The sequence below is a fragment of the Crotalus tigris genome, unplaced genomic scaffold (genome assembly GCF_016545835.1).
Source record: "Crotalus tigris isolate CLP2741 ecotype Arizona unplaced genomic scaffold, ASM1654583v1 scf7180000017630.2799268, whole genome shotgun sequence".
Taxonomy (NCBI): domain Eukaryota; kingdom Metazoa; phylum Chordata; class Lepidosauria; order Squamata; family Viperidae; genus Crotalus; species Crotalus tigris.
In genome coordinates, this window is record NW_024096524.1 from 1,530,766 (window position 1) to 1,558,261 (window position 27,496).

At 40.0% G+C, this 27,496-nt stretch overlaps 1 protein-coding gene across 6 annotated transcripts in view; it reads right to left on the reverse strand.

The window, feature by feature from the left end:
* Positions 1-27,496, reverse strand: part of ZNF516 (zinc finger protein 516) — a 139,383-nt gene that overhangs the window by 16,861 nt on the left and 95,026 nt on the right. For all 6 annotated transcript variants that reach the window (XM_039334403.1, XM_039334407.1, XM_039334408.1 and 3 more), the window contains 2 exons: positions 8,432-9,862; positions 246-350 (listed from right to left, as the gene is read on the reverse strand). In XM_039334403.1, the coding sequence (XP_039190337.1) occupies positions 246-350; positions 8,432-9,862 (1,536 nt within the window). The remainder of the gene's footprint in view (positions 1-245; positions 351-8,431; positions 9,863-27,496) is intronic.

Below are 27,496 nucleotides of genomic sequence, written 5' to 3' on the forward strand. Positions count from 1 at the left end.
AAAAACAAGAAAAAAAAACAGAAAACTCTGCAAATCATCTTAATCAGCAATGCAACATTTTGCAAGAGAGGCATGGAGAATTCAGGTACTTGAAATGGAACATGAAATGCTAATCAAATCTGAAATGGTGTAAAATGGAGCTTTAAAGAAACAAAAAAAAAATAGATTGGTGACCAGGAAATTAATACGTAATTGTTACTAAGGGCGTCCCTTCATCCCACCAGAAGACACATAAGGAAATATACCTGTGTGAGACCTCATGTGGGTCCTGAGGTGGCTTGGCTGTGTGAAGCCCTTCCCACACTCTATGCAGAGATAGTCTCCTTGGCGTGTTTGTGTCCTAAGCATCCCTGTGGGGGAGAGAAAAGGGGAGGGGGGCATGGGAGGGAAAAGAGAGGAGAAACAGAAGTTGAGAAGAAAACAATATGCCAGAGGAAAACATCATTAGTATGTCTAATGTGTCATTATGTGAGATTACCTTCAGGCCCTGGATAACAACTGTCAGCCTTCATCTAGGCACTGGCTGACAGGCCAGGCACACACACAGGACTCCAAGAATGCATAAATTACATTGAATTAAAAAATGTTCCTGTGATGTGCCTGCACCAGAAGTGGCATGTCAGGTGTGCGCTTTTCATAGCAGCTGGATCCACTTTTCAGCGTCACCCCGCTTTGTCAAGCAGTATATTTGGCAAATCAAAGTGACTCCAGTGTGGTGGAGACAAGTCATATGGATAATAGGAAGTGAGTAGAAGCAGAGCTTGACTGCCCCTCAGCCTACAGACCCCCACCCCCACCCCTGGGGCAGGCTTGGAGAGAAGTGCAAAATGAGTGAAGCCATCATAAATGGATCAGACCTTTAGCCCTACCTTTCCTGTCTACTGGTACAATTCTGACCCCAGATCTGCGAGGCCCAAAGAGAAGACATCTGTGAATCAAAGTGTCATTATGGACATTTTGAGACCACAACAAGGTAGCAGTCCTTTGCCAGCCTTTCATAAATGGATTTTCTAGGCCTTTAGCATCTATGGAAAATGACTCAAATCTCTTCTTTTCCCCCAAAGGTCAGTTTATAATATCTGACTTAAAGGCTGGTCTGTGTCTTTTTACTGTGATCAAAAAGGACACATTTGACTTTTATTGGGTTATTTATTTTTTTCAAGATGTTTCATATAATCTTTGCTAAAGGGATGGAAAGGTCTTATTGGTATTAATATTCCATCTTAAAACACCCACACAACACACAGACACACACACAGAGAGAGAGAGAGAGAGAGAGAGAGAGAGAGAGAGAGAGAGAGAGAGAGAGAGAGAGAGAGAGAGAAACAGACAGACAGACAGAGACAGATGGTCACAATGAGATTTCAAGGTTCTGAAACTGCTCTAGAATACTTGGTGCAGGAAAAGAAAAAGTTAAGGATAGAAATGTATGCTTTGTAAGGCTTTTAAGTTAACATACAAATCAATTCCATACATTAATATCTAGCTGTGTATAAACTAAAAATACTTCCCCTGGGACAACTGTCCTTTAGAAAAACAATCCAGAAACATTTATAGTAAGCACGCCAGCATACACATGCAAACAGTGAGGCCACATTATTTATTTACATTTGTTTGCTTTTTTTATTGGATTTATATGGCCATCCACTCTCTCTCAGTGACTCTGGGCAGCTTAAAAACAATATATATAATATATATGGGAATGCTGCCTTAATGTTAAGTGCTGAAGATGATGAAGTATTTAATTTTATCTATCCTACTGTTCTAATTGATTAGAAACATTTGTAACCATGATTTGAACTTGGCTTGTAAATCTTACTATGTGTTCATTGTGGTTTGTTATTGTACCTGAAATTGCTATTCTGAATTAATGTATGTTTCAGAGATCTACTCCAGCTTCCCAATCCCAGTCTTAACTTCCAAATGTGGGGCATGAGCAATGAGAAAATAAAATCAGTCTTGTGTTAGGGTGCTAATCCTTGCCCTTGCTTCTTTCCTTCTTTTCTCCTGATCGTTTTCTGGTTTTATCGATAAGCCCTCTTCTTTCAGCCTGTTCACCTTCCTCCAGAATGGATGGATGGATGGATGGATGGATGGATGGATGGATGGATGGGAGGCAATTCTAGATAACCTTTACCGAAGTCCACTTGTAGAGAAGCAGTGAAATGATTTCATGCAAAGAATTTTGTGAGGTGCATGTAATTCTGTTTTGCTTTTTACTGGTAATGACATCCCATGATTAAGATAAAGTAGCAACTAGTTGCAGTTTTTTTACAGAAAAGAACAAAACAAAGAATACTTTTAACCCCTTCTTTTTTGACTAAAGTGAAATGCATTGCATCTTGCATCAGTATTTCAAACTATATCAACAGGTTTTCAGAGATGAGTTTCTATTGCAGCAGACATCAAATACAGCGTGTACAATTACAAGAAACACTTTAGAGAAATGTTTGGAAGTGTCCCTGTTTTATTTCATCCAATCAAACTAGGCACATTTTTCAGCTACTACTGAAAAAAACCCTCTGATATATACATTTTAGGTGTCTCTGGTTTTCTTCACTGTTGACTAAATGTACATAATCATTGTTAATTGCAATAAATTCACATTTGCCATTTCAATCTATGGCCCTTTGGTTGTTATGGCTAAATTACTTAGTAATGATGGTCCTTAGCCTAGATAGATAATTCTCAATAAACTGGGAATTATTCCAGTTGCACTATACTTGGTTCCTAAGCCACACTAATGTATTTTTTGCACAGCTTATTTCCATAAAAAAATCCATGTAAACTGTCATTAAGATGTAGAACAGGCCATCATACAAACTGAGGGATTTTGTTCGTATCAACGCAAAACCTTATGTGTAGTAGGCAACTAATAAGGCAAATCTGCCAAAAAATTGTTTTTTTGCACAAGAACCAATTATACCAATTTTTGTCAAGTTGTGGGCAACAGTTTTGTCATATACTTCTTACTTCTTAAATTAACTGATGCAATGCAATTGTACATGATGGATATTTTAATGACTATTTTTCGACGAAAAAGACAGTAACAAGGGGAAAGCTTGAGAACAATCTCTTCTAAAGGAAAGCAATAACATTAACAGATATGTGCAGAGGAAATAATCAAAAGAAATATTTATTCATTAATTCTTTATGTTAAAGTAATTAAACAAATATATGTGGGGAAAAAATGCAAAGGGAAGTTTAAAATCAAGTTGGTAACAGCTATCTGCATAGGAATCTCCTTGCCAATATGCTCCAGAAATGTGTTTAGAATGTTGTACTGCTGACTCTAAAAATAAAGGTAGGAAAATGCTTAAAAATATGATTTTCAGCTCTGCTCTGGAAATCTTTCAAGTTCTTTGGAAATTTTCAGTGTTTATCAGCAAGAAGTTCAATAATGGCTAAATGAAATACAGCTTGATCATTATGAATAGCCATTCAGTAGATGTAGGCTAGCAAAATTAGTTGTCTTCTATGACCTGAACAATTGGGTATATATTCAAGACTGGAACCACATCTGGAACCAGAGTGGATAAGCTGATGTCGAAAGAGCCATCGCAAGGCAATTGCTCAGAAACCATGGCTGGAGATTTTATAATTAAATGATACTGTGTATGATTAGTGTTAAACCATGAGATCAGTGTTAGGCATGATTGATTCACATGAGATAATTGGGGAGGGCAGACAATAACCACTGAATATGTCCCATATTTGGCATTCTATTAGTTACATTTCTTGACAAAATGGCTTTTATCACACGATCAAAGAGGACTCCTGGCTAAAACCCCACATGTATAAAGTTTGTACTGATTTGCAAAAGAAATATCTCCCATTGTATCAGTGGCAGCAAACTTTCATTTAATTCAATGATGGAAAAAATGCTATTGCTGATGTGTGTGTGAGAGAAAGAAATGTTCAGTCATTCAGCCTACTGACTGCTGGTTTATGCATTTTGTTAAAAAAAAAAACCTTCATTGATGATGCACTTGAACAGTGCATGATAAATGATAAATTCTGATAATAGGCAAGATCAATGTTAGAAGAGAAACAATATTAATGTTTTAAAGATGTCTTTATGCAGAACTTGTTATACAGATCACAATACCTCCATCAGTGACGGGTGCAGGTGTGTATAAATATTATTCATTTTTATTTACATAAATTTCAGATTCTCATCAGAGTAATTCCTGTGAAACTAGAAAGGATAATTACCATGCTGCCTATGTCACATTTAATACTATGATAGCTGTAAATAACACTCATAGTAAAATAGAAAAATAACCCCTGAAGAATCTGAAAGGCTGGGCTTGGACTTGTGGGGGTGCTGTTTTCTTAACAACATTCTTAAGAAAGCAAAAAGCTTGTGAATGCCCAACACAATACAAATGCTAATAACTTGCACTGATAGTCTGGTGGTACTTGTAACTATTTCTCCAAGGGATTAGAAAATTGCCGTGTTACTAGAAGGAAACAAAATTGTGCACTTATCTCCTGAGAACAGAGGGACAATTTAAAATGTAAAAGCCAAAGTTCCAAATCTGCCCCAATTCTACTGCATGCTAAAGCATTCATAAGGGAATGCTCTACAGGGAGCAATAAAGTTCTATTGCAAAGGAGAAGTACACTGAATATTTTAAATTAAAGATGAATAAGACTTCTAAGTGTATGTTCATATGTGTATAGAAAGAAAAAAAGTGGGAGGAGAAGGAAACAAATGCTATCAAATAAGATAATCTGCAAATAAGAAGATAAACTAACTCTAAGGTCTACAAAGTCTGGCCAATTTGAGTGAAGGTTAAATGAAGACATAATTAGTGATGTTTTCCAGGCATTAAATGAGATTTTTGATAAAGCAAAATAGTGGCCACTGTTATACAAGCAGATTTGGTCATGGATTCAATGCAGATTAGAAAAGGAAATGAAAAGTGAAGTAACACAAAGACAAATTTTTGAATTCCTAGGTTTATTACTAGGATTGACAAAGCCAATGTGTTTGCAGAAAGCACTCACTGCCCATCCAGTGTGCATTGAGAATTTGACAACACCGTACAACTGTGCTGTAGAAAATATTCAATTGTTTTGTGATTATGTTCTACTTTTAAAACAGAAGATGAAGTTACTATGCTACTTTAGTTTAACAATTATGCTCATACCCTAGTCTATACATGAATCATATTTTCCTTACTTTTCATTCTTGTAAATTCTTGCTTTTTTACTGTTTACAGCATCCACAATGGCACATGTGTATTTCTGCATGGTACTTGGGACAACATGACTAATTTAGCAACAAAACCTGAGTCTTTGGCTTAAATTGTTTACCTAGGTCATTAGCAAACTTATTTCATGCTAAGAAATTACAGGTAGTCCTCGACTTACAATCACAATTGAGTCCAAAAGTTCTGTTGCTAAGTGAGACAGTTGTTAAATGAATTTTGTCCCATTTTATGACCTTTTTGCCACAGTTAAGTGAGTCACTACTGTTGTTAAATTAGTTAAGTAAATCTGGCTTCCCCATTGACTTTGCTTGTTAGAAGGTAGAAAAAGTTGATCACGTGACCATGGGGCACTGAAAATGTCATAAATATCTTAATTTTGATCACATGACCATGGGGATGCTACAATGGTTGTAAGTATGAAAAATTGTCAGAAGTCACTTTTTTCAGTGCCACTGTAACTTTGAATGGTCACTAAATGAACTGTTGTAAGTCAAGGACTTCCTATATAATGTATCCCGTTAACGAGAGCTGTCCTAACTTGTATAATGGCATTACTATCAGCATCTGAGAGTTTCTTATGGCTGCAGCCTAAGCAGCCCCAAAAGTCAGCACATGGCATTATGGCTAAAATAATCTGGGAAGACTTGAAGTCCAAGCATTCTATTGCCTTAACGTGGAAACTGGCTAACATGCTTCCTACTTACCACAATTGATATCAGAAAAAAATCATCTTCTGAAAAATGTTCCTAATCCTGGCATTAGTTATTCCAGAAATGGAAGGTTGACATGGGAAGAACCAAAAAACAGATTCATCACAATGCAAGTGGATTTTACTTCACATAAAAAAGGCACTGCCAAATAGTAGTCAATGATAAGTAAATCTGTCACAGTGGTTTCTCACTGTTATTATTTGTCAATCTGATTTTCTCTTTTTTTCTTTCATCTTATTCCTTGAATCTTTTTTTTTTTTTTTTTTGTATTTTCCTTGGTCATTTTCCAAATAAGCATGGTTTTTTTGTTTCCAAGTTTGCTTAATGTTCAGATTCTGCACACATTTTTGTCTATTAGGATGCATTTTCATGCATTATTTTCCTAAATCTTTGTATACAGCTTTTGTACATGTCATGTTTTTGTATGGGGAAGAGCTCAAAAACTGAATTTTGAAAAAGAACTAAGTTTTAGTTCATAAGTTTTAGTTCAAAAATGCAAAATTAAAAAAACTAATTTTTCACCTATGTAGTAGAAGCCCCGTTATAAGAAGGGGCCCTTATAATGTTGTCAGTAAGTAAGATAAATGGATATACATTTTCACTGCAACTTCTTAGGCAGGTTCCGCTAGATAGAACAGATCAAGAAATCCATTCTGCAGGAAGATTAGCTACTTGTATTGGGATTGGCTATAAGAACAAAATCCTGCAAGTCTGATTGCGTTGTTTCTCCTCTAGTTTATCATTCAATGGATTAGGGACATGTTTGCCCAAGCTGTTTTGAACATTAGCTTGTTTCTCAGGTCTTAAAAATGTTTCAACCTTTTTGCCTAGCTAATAATTCAAGTTCCTTACTCTCAGCAACCTATTAGATACTGCCCTACAGCTCTTTACAGATAATTGCTAAGAGTTTTACAGTATCCTTTACAAATCAAATGTTTTTGCCATGTTTTAAGGATATTTTCTTACCAACAGCTGCCCTGGATAAAACTCATCAAATACTTATCTCTTTGTTCTACATCTTGGCAAACCTACTGTAATTTCCTTTTGCTCAGTGGACAGTCATACACATCTACTATATAAATCTTCAAGGTATGTGCACATTTGCAAGGAATTTTCCCAAAATGGGTCTTATTCTTTCTAACTGGTTAATATTTAAATCTGTATTAATTTAGCTCATGAGGAAATGAGCTATATTTATCTAAGAGACTAAGCAACAAAAATATTTACACTGGGCAAACAAGAAAAAAAGTAAATTTTAATAAATCACTTAGGGAAGACAAGTCATTGGTGTTAAATGCTGAATTCTTTTATCTTTTATCTTGTGGTTAAATCAACTCATCTTAAATTCTGAGAATGCTATATTTAGCCTTGTATTTGGTGAAGATTTCCAGCTAAGCCTAGATTCAAAATCTTCTCCAGAATTTCGATCTTCTTTGCTTTTTCCTGCTGCTGTCATGGTAGCCCACTAGATTAGAATTATGAAATTCTGGTAACCTAACCAGTGGAAATAGAGCTCTGCATATGCTCAGGAGCACTCTTTCATTATTGCTATCATATCACACACATGAAGGCTCAGCATATTTAATAAATAGACCTTAATAAATTCCCATTTTAAATATTAAAGTAATAGTTGATATTATGCCTGAAAATATTGTTATATATAACTTTTTTTGCTTGCTATAAAGATCTACTTTGCAGTTCACAGCCATTTGAAATAAAGAATAATAATGGTGCAGGGTTGGTAGGACTGAGATATGCAGAGTCAAATATCTTTCAAATCAATCTGAAATTATCCAATTCCCAAAACTTCTGCTCAAATCTATCACACAGAAAGGGGCCTTTGCAAATTAGACATTACTGTTCTGATTTTAGCAGTTAAACTGGAGTCTGAAAATCCAACAAACATCAAACCTAGCCAAAATTATTTTGTCTTAATAGTGAATTGTTTTTTATTATTTCCTTTCCCTCTATCTTCAATGTTTTATGATTTGTTTTATCTCTAAAGCACAGATCTATCAGTGAATTCTGAAAATTCCTTGCACTCTAAACTTTCAATAAAGTTGCAATTTTCTTGAAATAATCATTTCTCACACAAATTCCAGCCCCCTATTTTAGATTGGATACAAATATGATATTGTAACTTCTGCTTGGACATTTCATGTAGAGGGAATTCTCCCAAGCATCTTCAATCATCCTCCCCCCCCCTTTTTTTTTAAAAAAAGGGGGAGACTGAATCTAGCACTTAATTGCAGATAGAATTTTAGCACTGAGACCATACAGATCTTTTATCAGAAGGAAATGCCATTAAGTTCAATAGCAGTGTTATTCCCAGGTAAGCCACCTAAATGATCCGATGCAGGACAGGACAGTTAAATAGGAGATATAACCTTACCAAACACAGACAGTAACCACACAAGTGTTTTGTAGAATTTCTTATGTTAGGAGAAAAAAAAAATTAAGAATTTAAAAATATGCTGGAAAGACAGTTCTTAGGATTCTTACCAGCACGGTCCATTACAGGGCTATTGGCACCCCAGGTTTGGTAGAAAGTAGCCAGATCCTTTGGAATGGAGGTCTTTAAGATGTTTACAATATCCAAACATTTCTCATGCCCCTCAGGGGATGGCTCCTGTTTGGTGGAATGTACAGGTGGAGGAGGTCCTGCTGCAACAGGCTGAGGTTGCATCAAAGGACTTGCTCTGGATCCTCCAGTACAATTGATCAATGCTCTCATTTCATTTTCCCTCTTGGCTGTACGTTCTTGCTGAGGCATTGATGGAGGTTCTTGAGTAGCGCATGGCTCAGTTTTACACAGAGGGTGGTACTGAGATGGAGATAAAAATTTGGCCTTCCCTGTATCTGGAGTACAATGCTTGATTAAAGGCGCAGATCCAGCATTTACTTGAGGGACTATATACTTTTCTGTTTCTCTGCTACTGGAGGGCTGTGGACTAGGTTTAGATATCACTGTATGGGAAGGCGTTGAATTTCTGCTAAAGTTTCCCGTTTGCATCAATTTGGCGTTCACATCAAATTTTGATTTTAATTGGGGCTGCTGGGCTACTGTACTGTATTGTTCGTGAGTGTGATTAATTTTGGGTGGTCTATATCCATCAATAGCTGATGGTTGCAGACCACAGCCCCCAGTGGATGGTACATCTTTTGCCATAGCCCCAGGCTTAGGAGATACAGCAATATCAGAATAATTATTTTTGGATCCTGACAACCCACTCGGCACCTGAGTACGTGTAAATCTGGCTATAGGCAAAGGTTGGCATTCTTTCCCACCAAGTACCGGAGGTGGTCCAGTGCGCCCACTTCTTGCCATAAAAACAGAATTATGTTTTATACTCTTGAATCCATTTTGAAGAACCCAAGCAGGAGCCATAGAATTACAACTAACTTTGTGCCAAATTCTTTTGTGCATCCACAGGACTTCTGGATAGTAAGTTTTATGACTGCAGTAAGGACATCGGTGGACAATCAGAGCAGCCTGCAAGGTTGAGGTAAAACTTCTGTGGCATGAATCAGCCCTAGTTGATTTCTCACTTAGATCTAATGGAGTCTTTTCAGACATCTCTGTATCTTTATTGAGCATAGAATGTTCATTCATCTCTACAAGGCTCTCTTTAGTGAGCTTCTGCTGAATTTCCAATGGGCTTTGCAAATTCAGTCTCACATCGGCAGTCTTACTGGAACAAGGAAAATCACAACTTTGCTGAAATGCTGACATCTTTGAATCAGGATAAATTTTGCAATCCACATATTTTGGAAAAGGTCCTTTGATCTTGTCATGTGGTGTAGATGCCACCTTTAGCACTTCTGGTTTAGATTCCACAGCATTTTTTTCTCTATTGTTTCTTGCCTGATTGAGCTGTATGGCTGTCCCAGATGCATCTTCTCCAGAAAAATTGCAGAGATATGGTTTTTTACCTGTAGAGTACACATACAAATATTAATATGAAGATATGTTTAAAAAGACATTTGTCAAGGAAAATTAAAAACAAGGACAAAATAATGATCTGGATGAGGAAAAAAACATGGAGCCTAGCATTCAAGACACAGGTATTATAACTCCCATGTACATGAAATCTTATACTATAAACAGTATTATTTTATTCTCATGAAACTGCATACTTTAAAAGAAAGGAATTAATTTGCACAGGATACTGTGTTCATGATACTGAAACCAGGAATAGAAAACAGTTTATGATAATGCTATAAGATTGCAATCAGGAAGTCTATATTTTATGCCTACTGGTTTATCAAAAAAACCTTTCCCCTAAAGTTTAAAGAGATAAACTAATTAACTATCAGGAAAAGCAACTTTCAGATATTAAAGACCAGCTACTACAATTATGTTTATGACAATTTGGAGGGCAAGTGGGATGGAAAGGGGTCACATGTGTGCTTAAAGTAATTATAGCTATTTTCAGTCATGGCTATACAATTTTCATTCATATTCTACTCCTATTCCAGAAATTCCAGCAAAATGTACTGATAAAGTTAAAGTTCAAACCTACATGACCACATATACAAGACAATTCAATCAAGGCGGTAAAGATGGGAAACCAGCCAATGACCTACACACAAACCAATCCTAAATCTGCAATAGAACTTCTGATTCTTGCTTTTTTGTTTCACAAAAAGAACAAACCAGGCACACTCATCAGATGCTATTACAGAAATCATGCTATTTTTCTCAACTGGCTACTACATGACAATTCTACTTCGCTACAAAACTGAGGCATGCTATGATGTGACATTTTGGGACAGTTCTGAAAATAAAATATACAGAATTTTAAAGTTTGAAATAAAAATTGTGCAAAACGGATAAAAGAATAGCAAAAAAACTATGTTCAACATATTCTTAATACACAGGATTAAGATCACTCTGTGTTTCCCTTACAAGCTCTTCATTTCAAAATTAATCAGTATGGTGAAGTAATTAAGATTTTAGATTGGGACCGAGAAGAGCTGGGTTCGGGCCCACCTTCAGCCTTCCAAATTGCCTAGATGAGTTAACTAATAATAATTAATAATAAACATCCTTAAATTACAATTTTCTAACTTGTATTCTGAAAAATTCAAATTATTTACTTTTAACAGGATCAGAATTAATCATTCATTTCAATACTCATATACAGGTAGTCCTCAAGTTCATTTAGTGACTGTTCAAAGTTATAACAGCATTGAAAACAGTGACCTTTTTTCACATTTACCACCGTTGCAGCATCCCCATGGTCACATGATCAAACTTCAGATGCTTGGCAACTGACTCATATTTATGACAGTTACAGGGTCCCAGAGTCATGTGATCACCTTTTACAACCTTCTTACAAGCAAAGTCAATGGGGAAGCCAGATTCACTTAACCCTATTATTAACTTAATAACTGTGATGAGTCAGTTAAAAACTGTGGCAAGAAAAGTCATAAAATGAAACATAAGTCACTTAACAAATTTCTTACTTAGCAACAGAAATTTTGGGCTCAATTGTGGTCATAAGTTGAGCACTATCTGTATTATATTTATACATTTTCTAGTAATCATTTATCAAATTCGTTTTAATATTTCTTCTGGCTTTGACTCTTGGGAACACTAAAGCATATTCTAAACACTTGTTATCTACATCTGTATCTCTATCTAAATGTAAACATATATCTCATCTCTATCTACGCATGCAGAGACAGAGAGAGTTACATTTTAAACTATTTCTTATAAGAAGGAATATAGAATTAAGAATGCTTTAGATCACTGTATCAAACATCTGACATTATAAAACATCTTTCTTCATTTTAGTCTTTCCCAGAACATACACTGTATTTGCTCATGCTAACTCTTTACAGTGGGGTTAATATGCATGGTTTACTTTAAAAGTTTCACTGCTCATTTGCTGATAAAGTCCAAAATTACTAGTAAGTAGTTGTCTTCCATCTATACAGAAGTGCTGAGAACTCCTGAAGACTGGTAGAAACAGAGCATAAGTAGTCTTTTTTGCATCTGCATTTTCTCTCAGCATAAGCAAGTGTTTTCGAAAATCACACATCACTATTGCTTAGTACAACTTTTGGTACCATAGGCACAGTTCCAACCCGGCCAAACGTGATCTGTTTAAGCCTGAATGTTCAACAAAAACAATGTCTCAGCTTCATTTAATTTGACCTCAGCTCCTGTTCAGGGAAAAGGCATTAAGCCTTTTGTTTAATTCTGAGTAATTAGCTTAAAAATAACCCATAGATTTGCTGTCTAACAGGGTTGAATACTTATTCTGTTAACATCATTTTCTTTTCAAATTCTCAAAGGGACAAGGTCCTTTGTGTTTAAAGGTTTTTTTTAAACCTTCCTGTTTTATAAGTTAAGACTTCCTGAAAGCACATGCCCAAGATTACTAGCTGTATCTGCATTTTAAAAGAAAAAAAAATTATGTAGAACTGTGAAATTAGAGACTGCACATCTGTGTTATTTTCAAAGCAGATCTGTCACAGCTCAATATAACACCAGTCAGAAGAACAAGGTGGCTTTTCTGTGACATTTCATGTGATGGAGCTTGTTTACATAGAGGCTAAGCAGGGATAAAATTAATCTTATCAGAAGAGGCAAATTAGGCTTAGAAATCATGACCTGTCCAAAAATCTACTGGTATGCTTCCCGAGTGAAGAAACATTTCAATGGAGGGGCTTACATTCCCAGAATTATTCCAGATAGTTTCTCGCTACCAATAAAAATACACATTCTCCTGGTTTCTAACCTGGTGTCTTTAACACTAGACCAAATATGGACTGATGAGACTGCTAGGACTTTTCCTAAAATTTCATGTATCAAATAGGTAACTTAGTGAATGAGCAGCAAATGGGAGTCTATGTTTATTTCATATAAGCTAGCAGTTCTGCACCAATATCTTGAAGTATCCTTGAATGTTATCTAGTATCAGGGAGTTGCGTGTGTGTGTGTGTGTGTGTGTGTGTGTGTGTGTGTGTGTGTGCGCGCGCACAGCAAGTAATGACAAACAAGAATCTACCATACTAAGGATATCAAAGGTGCACTGTACGCCATCCTCCCCGGAAATGCATGTCTGAACCAAAACACATGCATTTTGGAAGTTTGGGGCCATATATCTCCTTATTGTAAGTGTTAATATTTTTATTTCTCCAGATGCCTCACCAGCCCCCAAGCAATAGTTCTCCTGCTTCCAATATGTAATATTAAATTAGGAAATTTAATAAATCCAGAATTTCTGCCTAATAGCTGAGTGTCTTCAGTAAGTAAGGTTTTTTTTAGTTCTTGCTGTTTGTTTCTTTTTGTTTAAGTGTTTAATTATTTCTAAGTACATTTTATTTAAGGCTTTTTAATTTTTCTATTTTTCTTAAACAAACAAAAAACAAACAAATGTAAAGAGAAATCACACTTTTATATAATTTTAAACAGAATATTTTTAAATGTAAGAGAGATTTGTTATTAGAATAGGACAGGACTGACTTACATTTTTAAGGTTACCCCTTCTCTCTCAAACTACATCCACTTTCTGTTCTAAACATTACATCAATTATTACTTTTAGGGTAATTACCGGATAGTTAGTTATCAAGATCTTACAATACTATTATACTAATGTCCCCCTTCTTACATTAAACAATTAAAATAGAGGTATTCACACTTGATCCATTAGTTATAGAAAAAAAGGCTCTAAATGTCCCTCATCAAGCTAGTACAAAGAGATGAATTTTTCATACATGAAATGCTTATCTAAATAATATTTGCTGCATATATTTACTATACTATCTTTTTGTCTAAGAAGGATGATTAATGTCTAGCACAGTGGTTCTCTAACTTTTTAATGCCGCAACCCCCAACTGGTCGTAAGTCAAGGACTACTCAACTGGTCGTAAGTCGAGGACTACTCAACTGGTGCAGCACTGTTTGCAGAATGGGACTTTTGGCGGGCTCAGCAGGGCAGAGACAGCCTGGACAATTCCTATTGGCTTTTGAAAGCCAATAGAATTAGACTCTATTCAAGAGAGAATTAGACTCTATTCAAAAGCCAACAGAATAAAAGAAAGTAGGACAGCTAAGGAAAAGGGGGGAAAAATGGCAGACTGCGTTGTTTGGCGACCCCCGTGAAATGGTCGTTCGACCCCAAATGGGGTCCCGACCCCATTAAACCAGACCATGTTGGCTCTGGGGGATGGGAATGAGAAGACTGCAAGACTGGACTATTAACATGCTAGAGAAAACTGACAGATACTTATCTAAAAGAAAAGCATTATGGAATTTATTCAGTAAATTCTAGTTCAATGTCGCACATGAATGCAGAATGACAAACTTTCTACCCCACAAAGGAACTATTCTCTCTACATTGTTTTTTCAATTTAATGGACTTTGATAGTAGTGAAGCTGGAATTAAAATCTTTTGTTATTATTGTACACGTAGTCCTTGACTTACAACAGTTCCCTTAGTGACTGTTCAGAGTTACAATGGCACTGAAAAAAGTGACTTATGACCATTTTTTACACTTATGACTGTTGCAGCATTCCTATGCTCATGTGGTTCATATTTGGATGCTTGACAACTGACTCACATTTATGACGGTTGCAGTGTCTTGGAGTCACGTGATCACCTTTTGCAAACTTCTGACAAGCAAAGTCAATGGGGAAGCCGGGATTCACTTAACAATCGTGTTACTAATTTAACAACTGCAGTGAGTCACTTAACTAATGTGACAAAAAAAGTTGAAATTTATTAAGATTCACTTAATAAATTTCTCACTTAGCAACATAGATTTTGGGCTCAATTGTGGGCATAAGTTGAGGACTAGCTATAAAAGGGAGATCAAGAGGAAGGATGAATTTCAGGGCTGTAAATGGACTAAACCAGGGGTAGGCAACCCAAAACACTCAAAGAGCCATTTGGACCCATTTTCCACCGAAAACAAAATACTGGGAGGTGCAAAACATTTTGATATCTAAAATGAAGATAAAATGAGGATATATGCAGTGTTATCTTCATTTTAGATATCAAAAGAGTCTCTCTCCCCCTCCTTCTCTTTCCTCTCTCTCCTCTCCCTCTATCTTTCCTTTCTTTTTTTCCTCTTTTTCTTCTCTTTCCTCTCCCTCTTTCACTCTTTCCTTTCCCTCTTTCTACTTTCTCTTTCCTCTCCCTTTTTTCCTCTTTCCTTTCCTCTTTCTTTACTCTTTCCTCTCTTTATCTTTCCTTTCTTTCTTTCTTCTTTCCTCTCCTTTTCCTTTCTCTTTCTTCTCTCTTTCACTTTCCTCTGTCTTTCTTTCCTCTCCCTCTTTCCTCCTTCTCTTTCCTCTCCCTCTTTCTCTTTCCTCTTTCTCTCTCTCTTCCCTCTCTCTCCTCTCCCTGATTCTCTCTTTCCTCTCCCTCTCCTTTCCCTCTCTCTTTCCTCTCTCCTCTCTTCTTCTCTCTCTCTCTCTTTCCTCTCTCTCCTCTCTTTCCTCTCCCCTCAAGATGTCTGGTTGCCCCTTTCAGTGACTCTGGACATCTTACAGTTCAGAAAGAATTCGGGCAAACTGTATTTCGAAAGTCAGGCTGGGGCTCGGTCGGGCCCTCGCGGGGCGCAATTAGAGGTGGCTGCGTGGAGGCCCGTGTGCCTGACTCACGGAGGGAGCCCACAATTAGCCGGCCCACGTGGACACTCCTGTGGCAGTCAGGCGGTCCCCCAGCTCCCCACCGAGCTGGATGGGATTCCTGGCCAGCCAGCCATGGGGCGGGAGTGGCTCCCTCGCCAGGGCCACTCGACCTCCCCGGCTGCCTGCCGGCCTTTCCAACGCCAAATCCTGCAAGAGGGCAAGCCAGGCCAGGCTGGGCGGTGGGAAAGGAGGCACGGGCATGGGAAAACGGGCGGAGGTCCCGGGAAGGCCAAGTGTGGGGGGCAGGAGGCAGCAGAAGGCACCCGGGGCACCACGGACTGGCCCGGGGAGACACGTGGCTGGCTCGGCTGCCAGAGATCAGTCCAGGAGCAATGCCCCCGCTGCCCCTCCCTCTTAAAAGTTCTGTATGTAAAGCCCCCCAGTGCTGCAGAGGCCCTGGCCTGCTGCTACCCAGGTCCCATCCCAGAGGGTACCTGGACACCGGGGGCAGGTGGCAGAGGTGCGGTGGTTTTCCTCCCCCCCCCCTGGCCTTGCGTGCCAACCAAACCGGCTACGTGCCTGACTGCGAGCAGGCACTCCAGGGCCAGCACACGCCGACGAAGGAATGAGGAGTGGTTGCAGGAAAGAATGTGTAGCAGGCATGACTGAGCTGCGGCGGGCGAGCGGCCCACTTCTGCCCCACCGTCTGCCCGTCTTCCTCGGAAATCCCTGGGCCAGCTGGACTTTGTTCTGCCGCATCCGGCTTTGGCAGCCGCTTCCCTCCGAGGAGCCCTTTCCCCACCTCTGGCCTCTCCTTGGAGCAGAGCTCAGGGGTCGCAGGCGGTGAAGCTTGGTAAGGATGGGGGCGCTGGTTCCCCCCCTCCCAGGCGGCCGCAACCGAGGGCCACAGGGGAAGCCTCCTGGGAGACGGCTCAGCGCCGGCAGAATCACACTCGGCTGTGAGAACAGGGCAGGCGCAGCCAGTGCTCTGGGCGAGGGCACGCCCCGTGCAGAGAGACCTGGCTGGTTCGACAGGCTCCCTCCCTTCGCTGGGTTGTGAGTTGCTCCGGCGGCGGCAGCGATTCCCTTGCAGCAGTCTCCTCTGCCTCGGAGCCACCGCCCCCAGAAGCAGACGGGGAGGCCTTCAGTCGCCGGCCAAGCAACCCAACGAGCGGCTGAGATCGAGCTGGGGAAAGCGGGGATGGTGGTGGAGGGGTTCCTGGGGATCATTCCTGACTCTAAGCTGCTCCCCTGTTAAAGGACCCGACAGACCGCATGATGCAGGGCAGCACAAACATGAGGGGGGCCGGGGGACAGGGACCCTTTCAGCAGGGAGAGAGGCCAAGCGAGTTCAGGATTCTTGTACTCAGTTTGAGTTTGGGGAGAGGCCAGTTTTTATTGTCGTCCAGCGAGAGTCCGAGATTAGGGCTTGAGCAGCCTTATAAATCCAAACAGAGGTTTTATTTTGGGCAGGAAAACTCGAAGGCAAGATTATAAAGTGGAAACATCTCCAGGTGACTTTCTTGGCAACCAAACCGGGACTGCTGCTGGGCCCGATCTGGGGAGACACGTGGCTGGCTCGGCTGCCCAGGGACAGCCCAGAGAGCAATGCCCCCGTCAGCTGCCATCCCCACTGAAATTGCCGCCCGGACCGGATCGGGGAGATGCGTGGCCAACTCGGCTGCCTAGTGAGCGATGCTGGCGCCAGCCACCATCCCAGCCAGGACTGCCGCCCATGGGGGCAGCAGGAGGAAGGAGGGTAGGAGGAGGGCGAAGAAGCCGGCACTGCTGGCGGGACTCTGCGCTGCCCGGGCTTACCCTCCGCCCATCTAATGTAGCCTTGGCGGGGGCTGCCAGCCCCTCTGCCGGCCCGACTGCCCCCCATGCCCCTCTTGCCCTGGCGCCAGCCCAAGCTGCCCGAGGGGCAGCAGGAGGAAGAAGGGGAGGAGGAGGAAGAGGGCCCCAGGAGGAGGCTCTCCTCTCTTACCATTGCTGCATCTCCCTCTTCCTTCCTGGCAGCCGGGATCGCAGGGGCTGCTCTCCCTTGGGCCGCAACTTGCGGGAGAGCTGGCTGTTCAGCAGAACCTCCGGTGGGCTTCCCTCAGTGGGGATCCCGGGGCTTCCCTGCGTGGCTCCATCTTGGATGGGGCCAGCTCAGGAAAGGCACTTCCTGGCCGCGTTCCTCCCAGGGGCAGGGCACCCAGGCGCAGGGCCAATCAGGAGCCCTGCGAGGGGGCAAGTCCACATGTGAGAGAGAGAGAGAGAGAAAGAGGAGAGAGAGAGAGAGAGAGAGAGAGAGAGAGAGAGAGAGAGAGAGAGAGAGAGAGAGAGAGAGCAGCATAAGTGCCTCTCTGTCTCTGTCTCTCTCTCTCTCTGCAAATGGCAGAGGATACGGAGCCGCAGGTGTTGGCTCAAAGAGCCGCATGCAGCTCTGGAGCCGCAGGTTGCTGACCCGTGGACTAAACGAATAAATAAAATGAATATTAATTGTATAAGAAGGGTATATCAGGTTTCATCATGCTGAAATTGCTGCTTTTTAACACTACAATCCCTGTATGTTTACTCAGGAACAAATCCCACTAAACTCACTGGGACTTATTCCCAAATAAATATAGCAACAGCTCTGGGGAGGACTAGCAGACTCTTGTACTGGGAGCAAATGCATTGAATTTGGGTCTTATTGTTAACCTGGGGTAATATTCTCCTCTCTTCCCTGTTAATATGAACTAAAAAAAGGGAGATGAATTATATCCAACTGTGTCCATCTGCTGAGAGAAAAGCATCTGTCAGCAAAATAGACCCTCTCTTCAATCTCCTCCTGCACTTCTCAAGGCACAAAGCAATGTAAGTGGGAAAACATGCAACGAGAAGTCAGTCACTGCATGTGAGTGGAAATTAACTCACACAATATAAGAAATAAAGGAGGAGATCTCAGGAAAAGTTTATATGAGAAAAGAAGCAATACAAATATACTGGGGAGAAATCAAATGCATTGTCTATAGTCCCACAGTTCATGCTGTAATAAAAAGCAGCATAATCCTTCAGACAGGGGTCTCAAAATCATAGCTTGAGGGCCACAACACAAAAAAATCTGAATACTGAAGTTATGGCTAATGAAAAACATTATGACTTAAGTGACCAAAGTGAAATGGCAATGTTTTGAAGTTCCCTTACAATACAATTCTTTTTATTTAATAAAGTTACACTTAATCATGAGCTAACAAATTATTTCTAAAGTAGCACTTGTGATAATTTGAGATCCTTTGCCACAATAGCTCTAATATGTATTTAATCTAAGACAGAAATTATTTAAGAATACAGTCCATATGAAAAACACCATGGAGAAGTTCTGCTTGAAAAACTGGTTTCTTTTCATGTTCTTTCATATATTGGTGCAGGATGTTAAAAAAGGCAGAGACAACAGTGGTAACCTGACAAAGAGCTTCATACTGTAGCCATGTTTGTTATCGTACTTCTGATGTCCTAGAGATTTACACATTCCAGCTCTGGCCAAGAATTGATACTAGACACAATACTAAGCAAAAAAAAATTCACAAACCTTCTGCTGTTCTTGCACCAAAATGGACAAATGATTTCTCAATTTAACCTGTTGTAGAGTTATTTGCACAAGCTGAATAAACGCCGTGTAAATTGCCTCAATTTTTCTTTCCAGAATCCTATTTTTTTCTTTTATTCAAGGATGGAGGAAAACAAAAATAAGTATAGTATTTTTTTTAAAGGGGGGGGAGATCACTTTGAAAATGTACCTCATAGTTCAGTGACAATCTTGCTTAAATCACCAAAGACATTAGCCATTTACTAACAACTTCAATAAACTCTTGGAAAAATCAATGTTAACAAAGTCTCCTTCATCAACAAAACAGTAATAAAGGAATCCACTTCTGGATGCAGTGGCTTCCAAACATTTCAGATTCATTATTATACTTTTAAATTGGATCTACTTTTTAAAGCTTACAAGAGGAAATACTTATTTGTTGCTCAATTCATCGAAAATTACAGAGACCATCTTACAGATGTGAACAAAACAAGTTTTTCTAAGAAAAAGAAAACAATTCTGGCAGTCAGGCATTGGATTTCTTTAAAAACAAAACAACTCAGTCAAAGAATGTAAATCATTGGAAGAATAAATAAATCTACTGGAAGGAGCAGAGGGACCTACCAACAATTTCAAAATACGATGGCATGTTTATTTTAAAGACAGAGCGATCTCTGATATGACAGCAAGGGAAATTGAGAGAATGTTTATTCCATAAAACAGCCAACTAAAAATTCTTACACACAACAACAATAATATTTTATATTTTAGTACCATGCATGATTAGGAGCAAATGTTACCAAACTCATGTGTTTGTGTGTGTGTGTGCATGTGTTACTAACAGACATATCAGAAAAGACCAATCTAAATCTAATTCCATATCCCTGTTCAAATGTGTAATATTAAGCTATCTACATATAGCATTTATTTATATGAAGCACATTTGTTTTAATAACACGCAAGGCCAAGAGTGTTGTTAATATTGCATAGACATTATAGTATTTAATTACTTACATTTCCCCCCCCCCCCATAAGGATTTTAAGTAGAAACAGTGTGGGAAACTTGTTATACACAACGAAAATGCTGAAAGATACTGCCACAGCCTGGCTCAGTATGGAAGTTATTTTCCTTGATATATAGAGGGGAGGCATCTGTATCTAACCCATTTGCTAATATATGAGGAGGAAAATCACTGCAACCAATTTATGTTTTTCATTTCACACTACAAATAATAAAAAGCCTTAAATTCTATTTGATATAACACTCTCTTATGCAGCCTAACCATTTACATACAGAACTTTTTATTCTATTCCAATGAACGAAAGCTCTCCAGAGATGTAGAAGTATTTCCAAGTTCTAGATGCCCAGAAATAGTTACCGAACCAACTCTCCTTCAATCAATCAATCAATCAATTAGCAAGCAAGCAAGATTTATTGCAGAGGCATAGTTGTTGTCATGGAGGTTGTCCTGATAATTTGAGCAGAAGAGAAAATAAAAGAAAAACATCTGGTTATAATACAGAACAAAGCATGCTTCTTTAATACCAATCCTATGCCTATTCCTAACAGAATTATTATTCTTGTGTAGTAACAACACCAGACTCTGTTGTCACTCGAACAACAGTATGTAGGAGGCTTATTTACTTAGAAGAATATGTGTGCATAGCATATTATAATACATAAATTGCAATGCAGCAATACACATCCATGTGGCTTTTCCTTAAATAAAGTGTCAGTGAACCATAAAAATGATTAACCAATTTAAACAAACTAAATATAAAGAAATCTGCAGAAGTTATGAGAACTCATTTTAACAAGGCTCTAACTAAGCATTGGGAAACTTATTGCTCATATTTCACTTGAATCAATTACCATGCCTTATAAAAACAGCTTTTACTGGTCATTCAATCAATGCCAAGATTATTTAGGTTTTTCTCCTGTTTTGCTTCTTCTCATAGGGTAAAAAGTCTAAATTTTCCTAGAAAACTGCCCATTTGTTCTATCATTCAGAATGGTCCTCCTTTCCTGAAATACACTACGGTACTTTTGCAATGTCAGTTCAAGGAATCCATTCCCATGGAAGGAGGATGTTTTTACTACCTTTCAATATGTCTCCAAAGGTCTATAAGCCTTCAACTTTATATTTTTGTCCTCTAAGCCAGGGATCCCCAATCCTTTATCCATGGCCCGGTACTGGGCTGCTGGCCTGTTGAGAACCAGACCGTGTATGTGGCAGGCGAGTGTGCATGCATATGAAGTTCCATTTGTGGAAGTCGTGGGCACATGTGCAGAACCATCCCCTCTGCCCCCCCCCAACCACCTCTGGTCCGCAGACCCAGAAAGACTGGGGACCGCTGCTCTAGGCAGTTGTTCACTTAAGTTCCTAATCTATCTTCTTTCTCTTCCACCAATCAGCCAGCAATCACATTCCTCCCACCCCCAAATTTTCAGTTGAACATCTTTGCCCTCAATTTTTATTGAGATGGACAGTGTAGAAATGAACTAAATGAATGAGTGAAAAAATAAATATATAAAATTGATCTCCCCCATCCTCATTAAGCACACCACTAGCTTCCATAATATTTGGGCTGTATTTATAGCAGACAAACAGCTGGAAGATGAGGGAAATGGGTGAGGAAGAGAAAAGAAAACTGGAAGCAATTTTTCTTTTTGTGGAAAGGTTCCGATGACTGTACCCCACACATACACACACTCCTTGCCTACTGCCGGGCCATTTGGAGAAAGTTTATCATCATCTTGTCATGTGCTTTGGCAATCACACTTGCTGACTGAGTAAGGAGATTCTGGATAGCAGGAACCTCTCTCTATGCTTTCTTGGATGCCAAGGAGAGAATTCCATGGATTGATTACATTTGGATTAACCACGTATTCCATGTATCTATACACTCCGAAGAAACACAGAGTGACAAGGGTCATGGTGATAATTATAGAGGAGTAACATGTTTACTCACAAATTATTCCATGCATGAAACAGCAGGTTTGGAATGGTTAGCATCTAAACTGAAACATGTATTTATGAACTAGGTACAGAACAAAATAGGCTGTTGGCTTCCAATATGATATAGCAATCGTTATAGGGTAAGAGAATTAATATGCATCACCTTACTCTTATTCAGACTATAAAATGACCTTGCGGGTTTTGTTTCGGCCAAAGGCCAGAACAAACCTTACACTCTTTTGTATTCTTTGAATGTATATTATTTTTATTGTACTGTAATAATTACCTAGAAAGGAATGAGTTATTCTGGATACATTACATCGCAATAGCCAGTAAGAAAAATAATTTTCTACCTTAATTCATTACCTGCCCATTTTATGCTCACTATTAACAGCATCTGGATTATTCTGGATGATACCTCTCCTTGGCAAAGAAGGTATAACTGGGAGGGACTCTGGTGACAAAACTAATATACAAAAATAATATACATGTTTCACAAGAAGAACACTTTGATCTGTGGCCTTATATACTGCATTAAATTCCACTGAATGGACTAGATTTGATGCCACAATCAAAATGACCAGAATCAAAATATGATGCTGTTATATACTTGATATTACTATTTAATCTGCCATATTATTTTTGAGCAAGATAAAATGAGGTACAATTAAGTTATTTTGAAGAAATTAACAAGACACCTAAATAAATGAATATAAATAATACAAAAAGAAACTAATTGTAACCTCAAGTTTGGTCAAACTTTATTCATCTGATCACTCCATCATCTACTTGTCAGATTACATTTGAGACTGAAGTAGTGATTCAGATGTTGCCCCACTGGGAAATCAGCCCTGTTTTTCGTAGGAAGCCTACAATCCAATATATTTGGAGAATATACTGTACAATCCAAATCCATGTAGATAAGGATAAATTATGTCATATCTCATAAACTGGGCTACACAATCCTAAAACTGTAAGTACTTCTAAATTGGTAAAATTAAATCCATCCACTCATGCTACCAAAGGACAAATTCTATTTATTCTCTACTAAGAAGCAATGATGTGGTTTTTAGATTACCTGAAATGAATGGAGACAGCATGTCATGCCATTTCAAGCTCTGTACATTGTAGTTATCTGACTGCCTTGAACTTCAAACCAAACTAGCAGGCTTTATGCCCAAAGCTTTTTTTTTTTAATGGAAGAAAGTCTGGAGACAGCAAGTTGTCTAAACCTGTACATTCAAATTCTGTAATTATTGCTTTATACAGCATGGCTGTACAGAAATGCAGATCTAATGGGCAAAATAAGATTCAGGAGATTGTTGGGACCCCACACAGCACCTGCCAAAAATTCCTTAAAGCAGTTGGCATGAAATTTTGGGAAGAGATGCTTTTGATATAATGCCCAAGTATGTTCTGAATCACGTTTTACCCTTTGAATCCAGGCCTATTACAGCCATATTAGACAAATACATTTTCTATTTGTTCATGTTTCAATTGTATCCTCTTTTTTTTAAAAAATAGGAGCCTGTGTATGTTAGAGGAATATCATTCCTATTTAAAACATGTAGAATAATAAAATGGGCCCAAACAGTAGGAATTTGCAACCACTACTGCTTTTAACTGAATAAGCACGAACTGAAATAAGTCATTAAGACAGATTGTGCAGTTAAAGCAGCGGTTCTTAACCTGGGCGATATTGCCCCCAAAGGGGCGATTTCATTTTTCAGGGGGGCAATGGAATGAAAAGGGGTGATGGGGGGGTGAAGGAACGAAAAGGGGGCAATATGGGGTGATGGAGCGAGAAGTTTTGGGGACACTTTTGAGCCTTCCCCTGTGGCTCCGAGCCTCCTCCGCCATTTGCAGAGAGAGACAGAGACAGAGAGAGGCACTTGTGCTTCTCTCTCTCTCTCTCTCTCTCTTTCTCTCTCTCTCTCTCATGCGGATTTGTCCCCTCGCAGGGCTCCTGATTGGTCCTATGCCTGGGTGCCCTGCCCCCTGGAAGAAATGCAGGCAGGAAGTCCCTTTCCCTGGCTGGCCCTGTCCGAGGTGCACGTGGCAGGGGAACCACGTGGGGAAGCCCCAGGATCCCCACTGGGAGCAGCCTGCCAGAGCCTCAGCTGAGCAGGCCAACCTTCCCGCAAGCTGCAGCCCCGAGGGAGAGCAGCCCCTGCGATCCCCAGCCACGGGACCGTTGACCCAGCTGGCCGGGAAGGCGCGCCAGAGTCCCGGCTGCTTTGTCGGCGAAGAATGTGAGGTGAGTAGATGGGGGGAGAGAAAGGGAGGGGAGGCATTTTCCAACCAGCAGCAAAAGAGCCCCAGTCAGACCCGTGGGAGCGCCTCTTCCTGGGGCCCGGCGCCGGCTTCCTTGCCCTCCTCCTCCTCTTCTTCCTCCTGCTGTCCCCCGGGTGGCAGTCCCAGATGAGGCAGCGACTGGCAGGGGCATCGCTCCCTGGGCGATGCTGGTGGGTCGCAGATTGCCGGGAGCGCCACACAGTGAGGAGTGGCCCCAGCTCCTCCAGCACGATGAGCCTACCGGCAGCAAGGAGGCTCCAGCGTTGGTCCTGGCGGGAGGCGGATCATTACTCCAGTTCCGACCAAGGACGCTGGGAGAAGGTTTGGCAATGCAGCTGACAGGGGGCGTTCCATGGATGCCCTGCAACTTAAGCCCAGGGACGCCGGCAGCGCAAGGGGAGGCTTGGTGATGCAGCCGATGGGTGGGGCATTCCGCAGATGCCCCATGGCCTTGAATTGAGCCCGGGGATGCCAGCAGCATGTAAGACGGCCTGCCAACATGATCGTGAGCCGAGGTCTCCCCGCAGGCCCAGCGGGCAGTGGAGCTGGGTGCCTCCAGCTGTGACAGGGCGTCTTCTGCTTCCTCCTGCCTCCCTCCCCGCCCCTTCGGCACCCTCTGCCTTTCGTTCTCTCTCTGTCTCTCTCTCTCTCTTCACCTGGAGAAAGAAGGGGGGAGGGAGGGAGAGGAAAGAGAGAGGGAGAAGGGAAAGAGAAAGAGAGAAAGAGAGAGAAAGTGCAAGTGCCCCTCCCTCCCTCCCTCCCTCCCTCTCTCTCTCTCTCTCACACACACACACACACACACACACACTGAGTGGAGGAAGAGGACTGGCAGACCAAGGGCAGAAAGAGGGAGAGAGAGGGAGGGAGGGAGGGAGAGAGAGAGAGAGAGAGAGAGACCCTTTTGACATCTAAAATGAAGATAACACTGAAGATATATATATAATAAAGGTAAAAAAGGATATATGCAGTGTTATCTTCATTTTAGATGTCAAAAGGGTTTTGCGGCTCCCAGTGTTTTGTTTTCAGTGGTCATTACATTTAAGTGTCTTGAATAAATAAGATAATAATGAAATACATGTATCACTAAGTTTGGGAATAAAGTGACGGGTGGCACCAAACTTTTTCACACAGTTGAGATATGGGAAAAAGACTGGAAATAAATTATTTGCATCATATGTCCTGATGACAATTTTAAAGAAAACAAAAAAGAGTTTGCATAAATTGAAGAATTATTTCCTATGTTGTGATTGAGAGGTTATGTTGGGGGAGGTGGGCGATGACAACTTCCTCATTGGCTCAAGGGGGCGATTCATTCAAAAAGGTTAAGAACCACTGAGTTAAAGCATGGCCTCACATAATTTCACATAATAGAGTGATCCACAAATCAACTCAGTTTGTTTTAGTTAGCAAAACTGTAAGCATCCCAGAATCATATACCGTATTTTCCAGCGTATAAGGCGACCCAGCGTATAAGATGACCCCCGACTTCGGTGCCGAGTCACATGCCTAGAAAGTCATCTTATACGCCGGAAACTACCGTTATTTCCAGCGTATAAGACGACTCGGCGTATAAAACGACCCCCAACTTCAGCGCCAATTTCAACGCTTTCAAAAGTCGCCTTATACGCCGGAAAGTATGGTAAATGAGATGGATGGATTTAGAAATCCAACAAATAAGTAAGTAGATAAATAAATTCAGAATGTCTGCAGTTATTCAAAAATAAAATAATACCATGTTTCCCCGAAAATAAGACCGGGTCTTATATTCATTTTTGCTCCAAAAGACACATATTAGGGCTTATTTTCTGATTAGGGCTTATATTAAGGGAAATATGGTACATCTGGCTGATGGTCTTAACTGGGCTTATTTTTGGTGTGGAGCTTATATTACGAGGGTCCTGAAAAATCATGCTAGGGCTTATTTTCTGGTTGGATCTTATTTTGGAGAAAACACGGTGGCACTTAGCATGTAGCTTATATACCACTTCACAGTGCTTTACAGCCATCTTTTACAAAGTCAGTATATTGCCCTCAAGAATCTGGGTCCTCATTTTACCGACCTCGGAAGGATGGAAGGCTGAGTCAACCCTGAGTCGGTGAGTATCGAACCCCTGGCAGTCAGCAGAATTAGCCTACAATACTGCATTCTAATCACTATGCCACCACGGCTCCTATTGATATATAATAAATAGCTATTATAGGAATATAACTGAAACTAACACATTTCTATTTCCCATCTCTAAATAATCACAAGGTTTTATCCCTTCCAGGATGTCAAATGGATTCAAGCATCAAAGCATGTATTCAAACATGCATTCAAATGCATTCCATGCATTTAAGAGAGGTCTGAGTAAGGACCACATGCTCTACCAAAAGGTACATTCAGTTTTCCCAACTGCCATATCGCTAATGTGGGGACATCACTGTTAGTATGCACAATATGGAGATGAAGAGCAAGTGTGACCTGTTTCCCTTTCAATAAGTGGGGTTCCTCTGAACCCCTCAGTTTAGAAGATATTTGTCAACTGCTGTACCTAAAAGTTGGTGATAATTTGGCTATGTTCTAATTTTCTGCTAACATTCTTTAAAGCATTAATGGATATCCAGACACGATGACATATTCTGTTCAGATTATTATTAATCAGGTAAATAACAAAAAGTCTCCTTTTAAATTGCATCAAAAAGATTTATCCCATTTACAAACCTTACCATATAACAACTCTGCTAATAATTGCTCTTCTGTCAATAAAATCGTATGAAGGTTCATAAAATCTATCAATTAACTTACTACTCTTACTATTGGAAAGAGATTTTCAGTGTGACAGTTGTGACTATGAGTTATACACAGGTGCAAATAACTAAACAAGTACATCATGGCAGAGAGCCTGTGCTGGATTAGTAGTCTGTAATAATTTAGAAATTAATACTTTTATAGTATTTACAAAGAATACTTTTATCTGTATTATAAAAATGATTGTCTTAAAAAGAAAATTAAAATTTGTTCAAAACGTTTTTAAAAATAATAGTTTTAAAAGGTTTAGAAAAATAGTTTTACATATGTACACAAAGCTTATATTTCTCTTAAAATCTTCAGAAAATATAGTAAGAGTTAAAAAAATTTTTGTAATTATAGAGCTATCTCAGTACAAGCCACTGTACAAAAGGG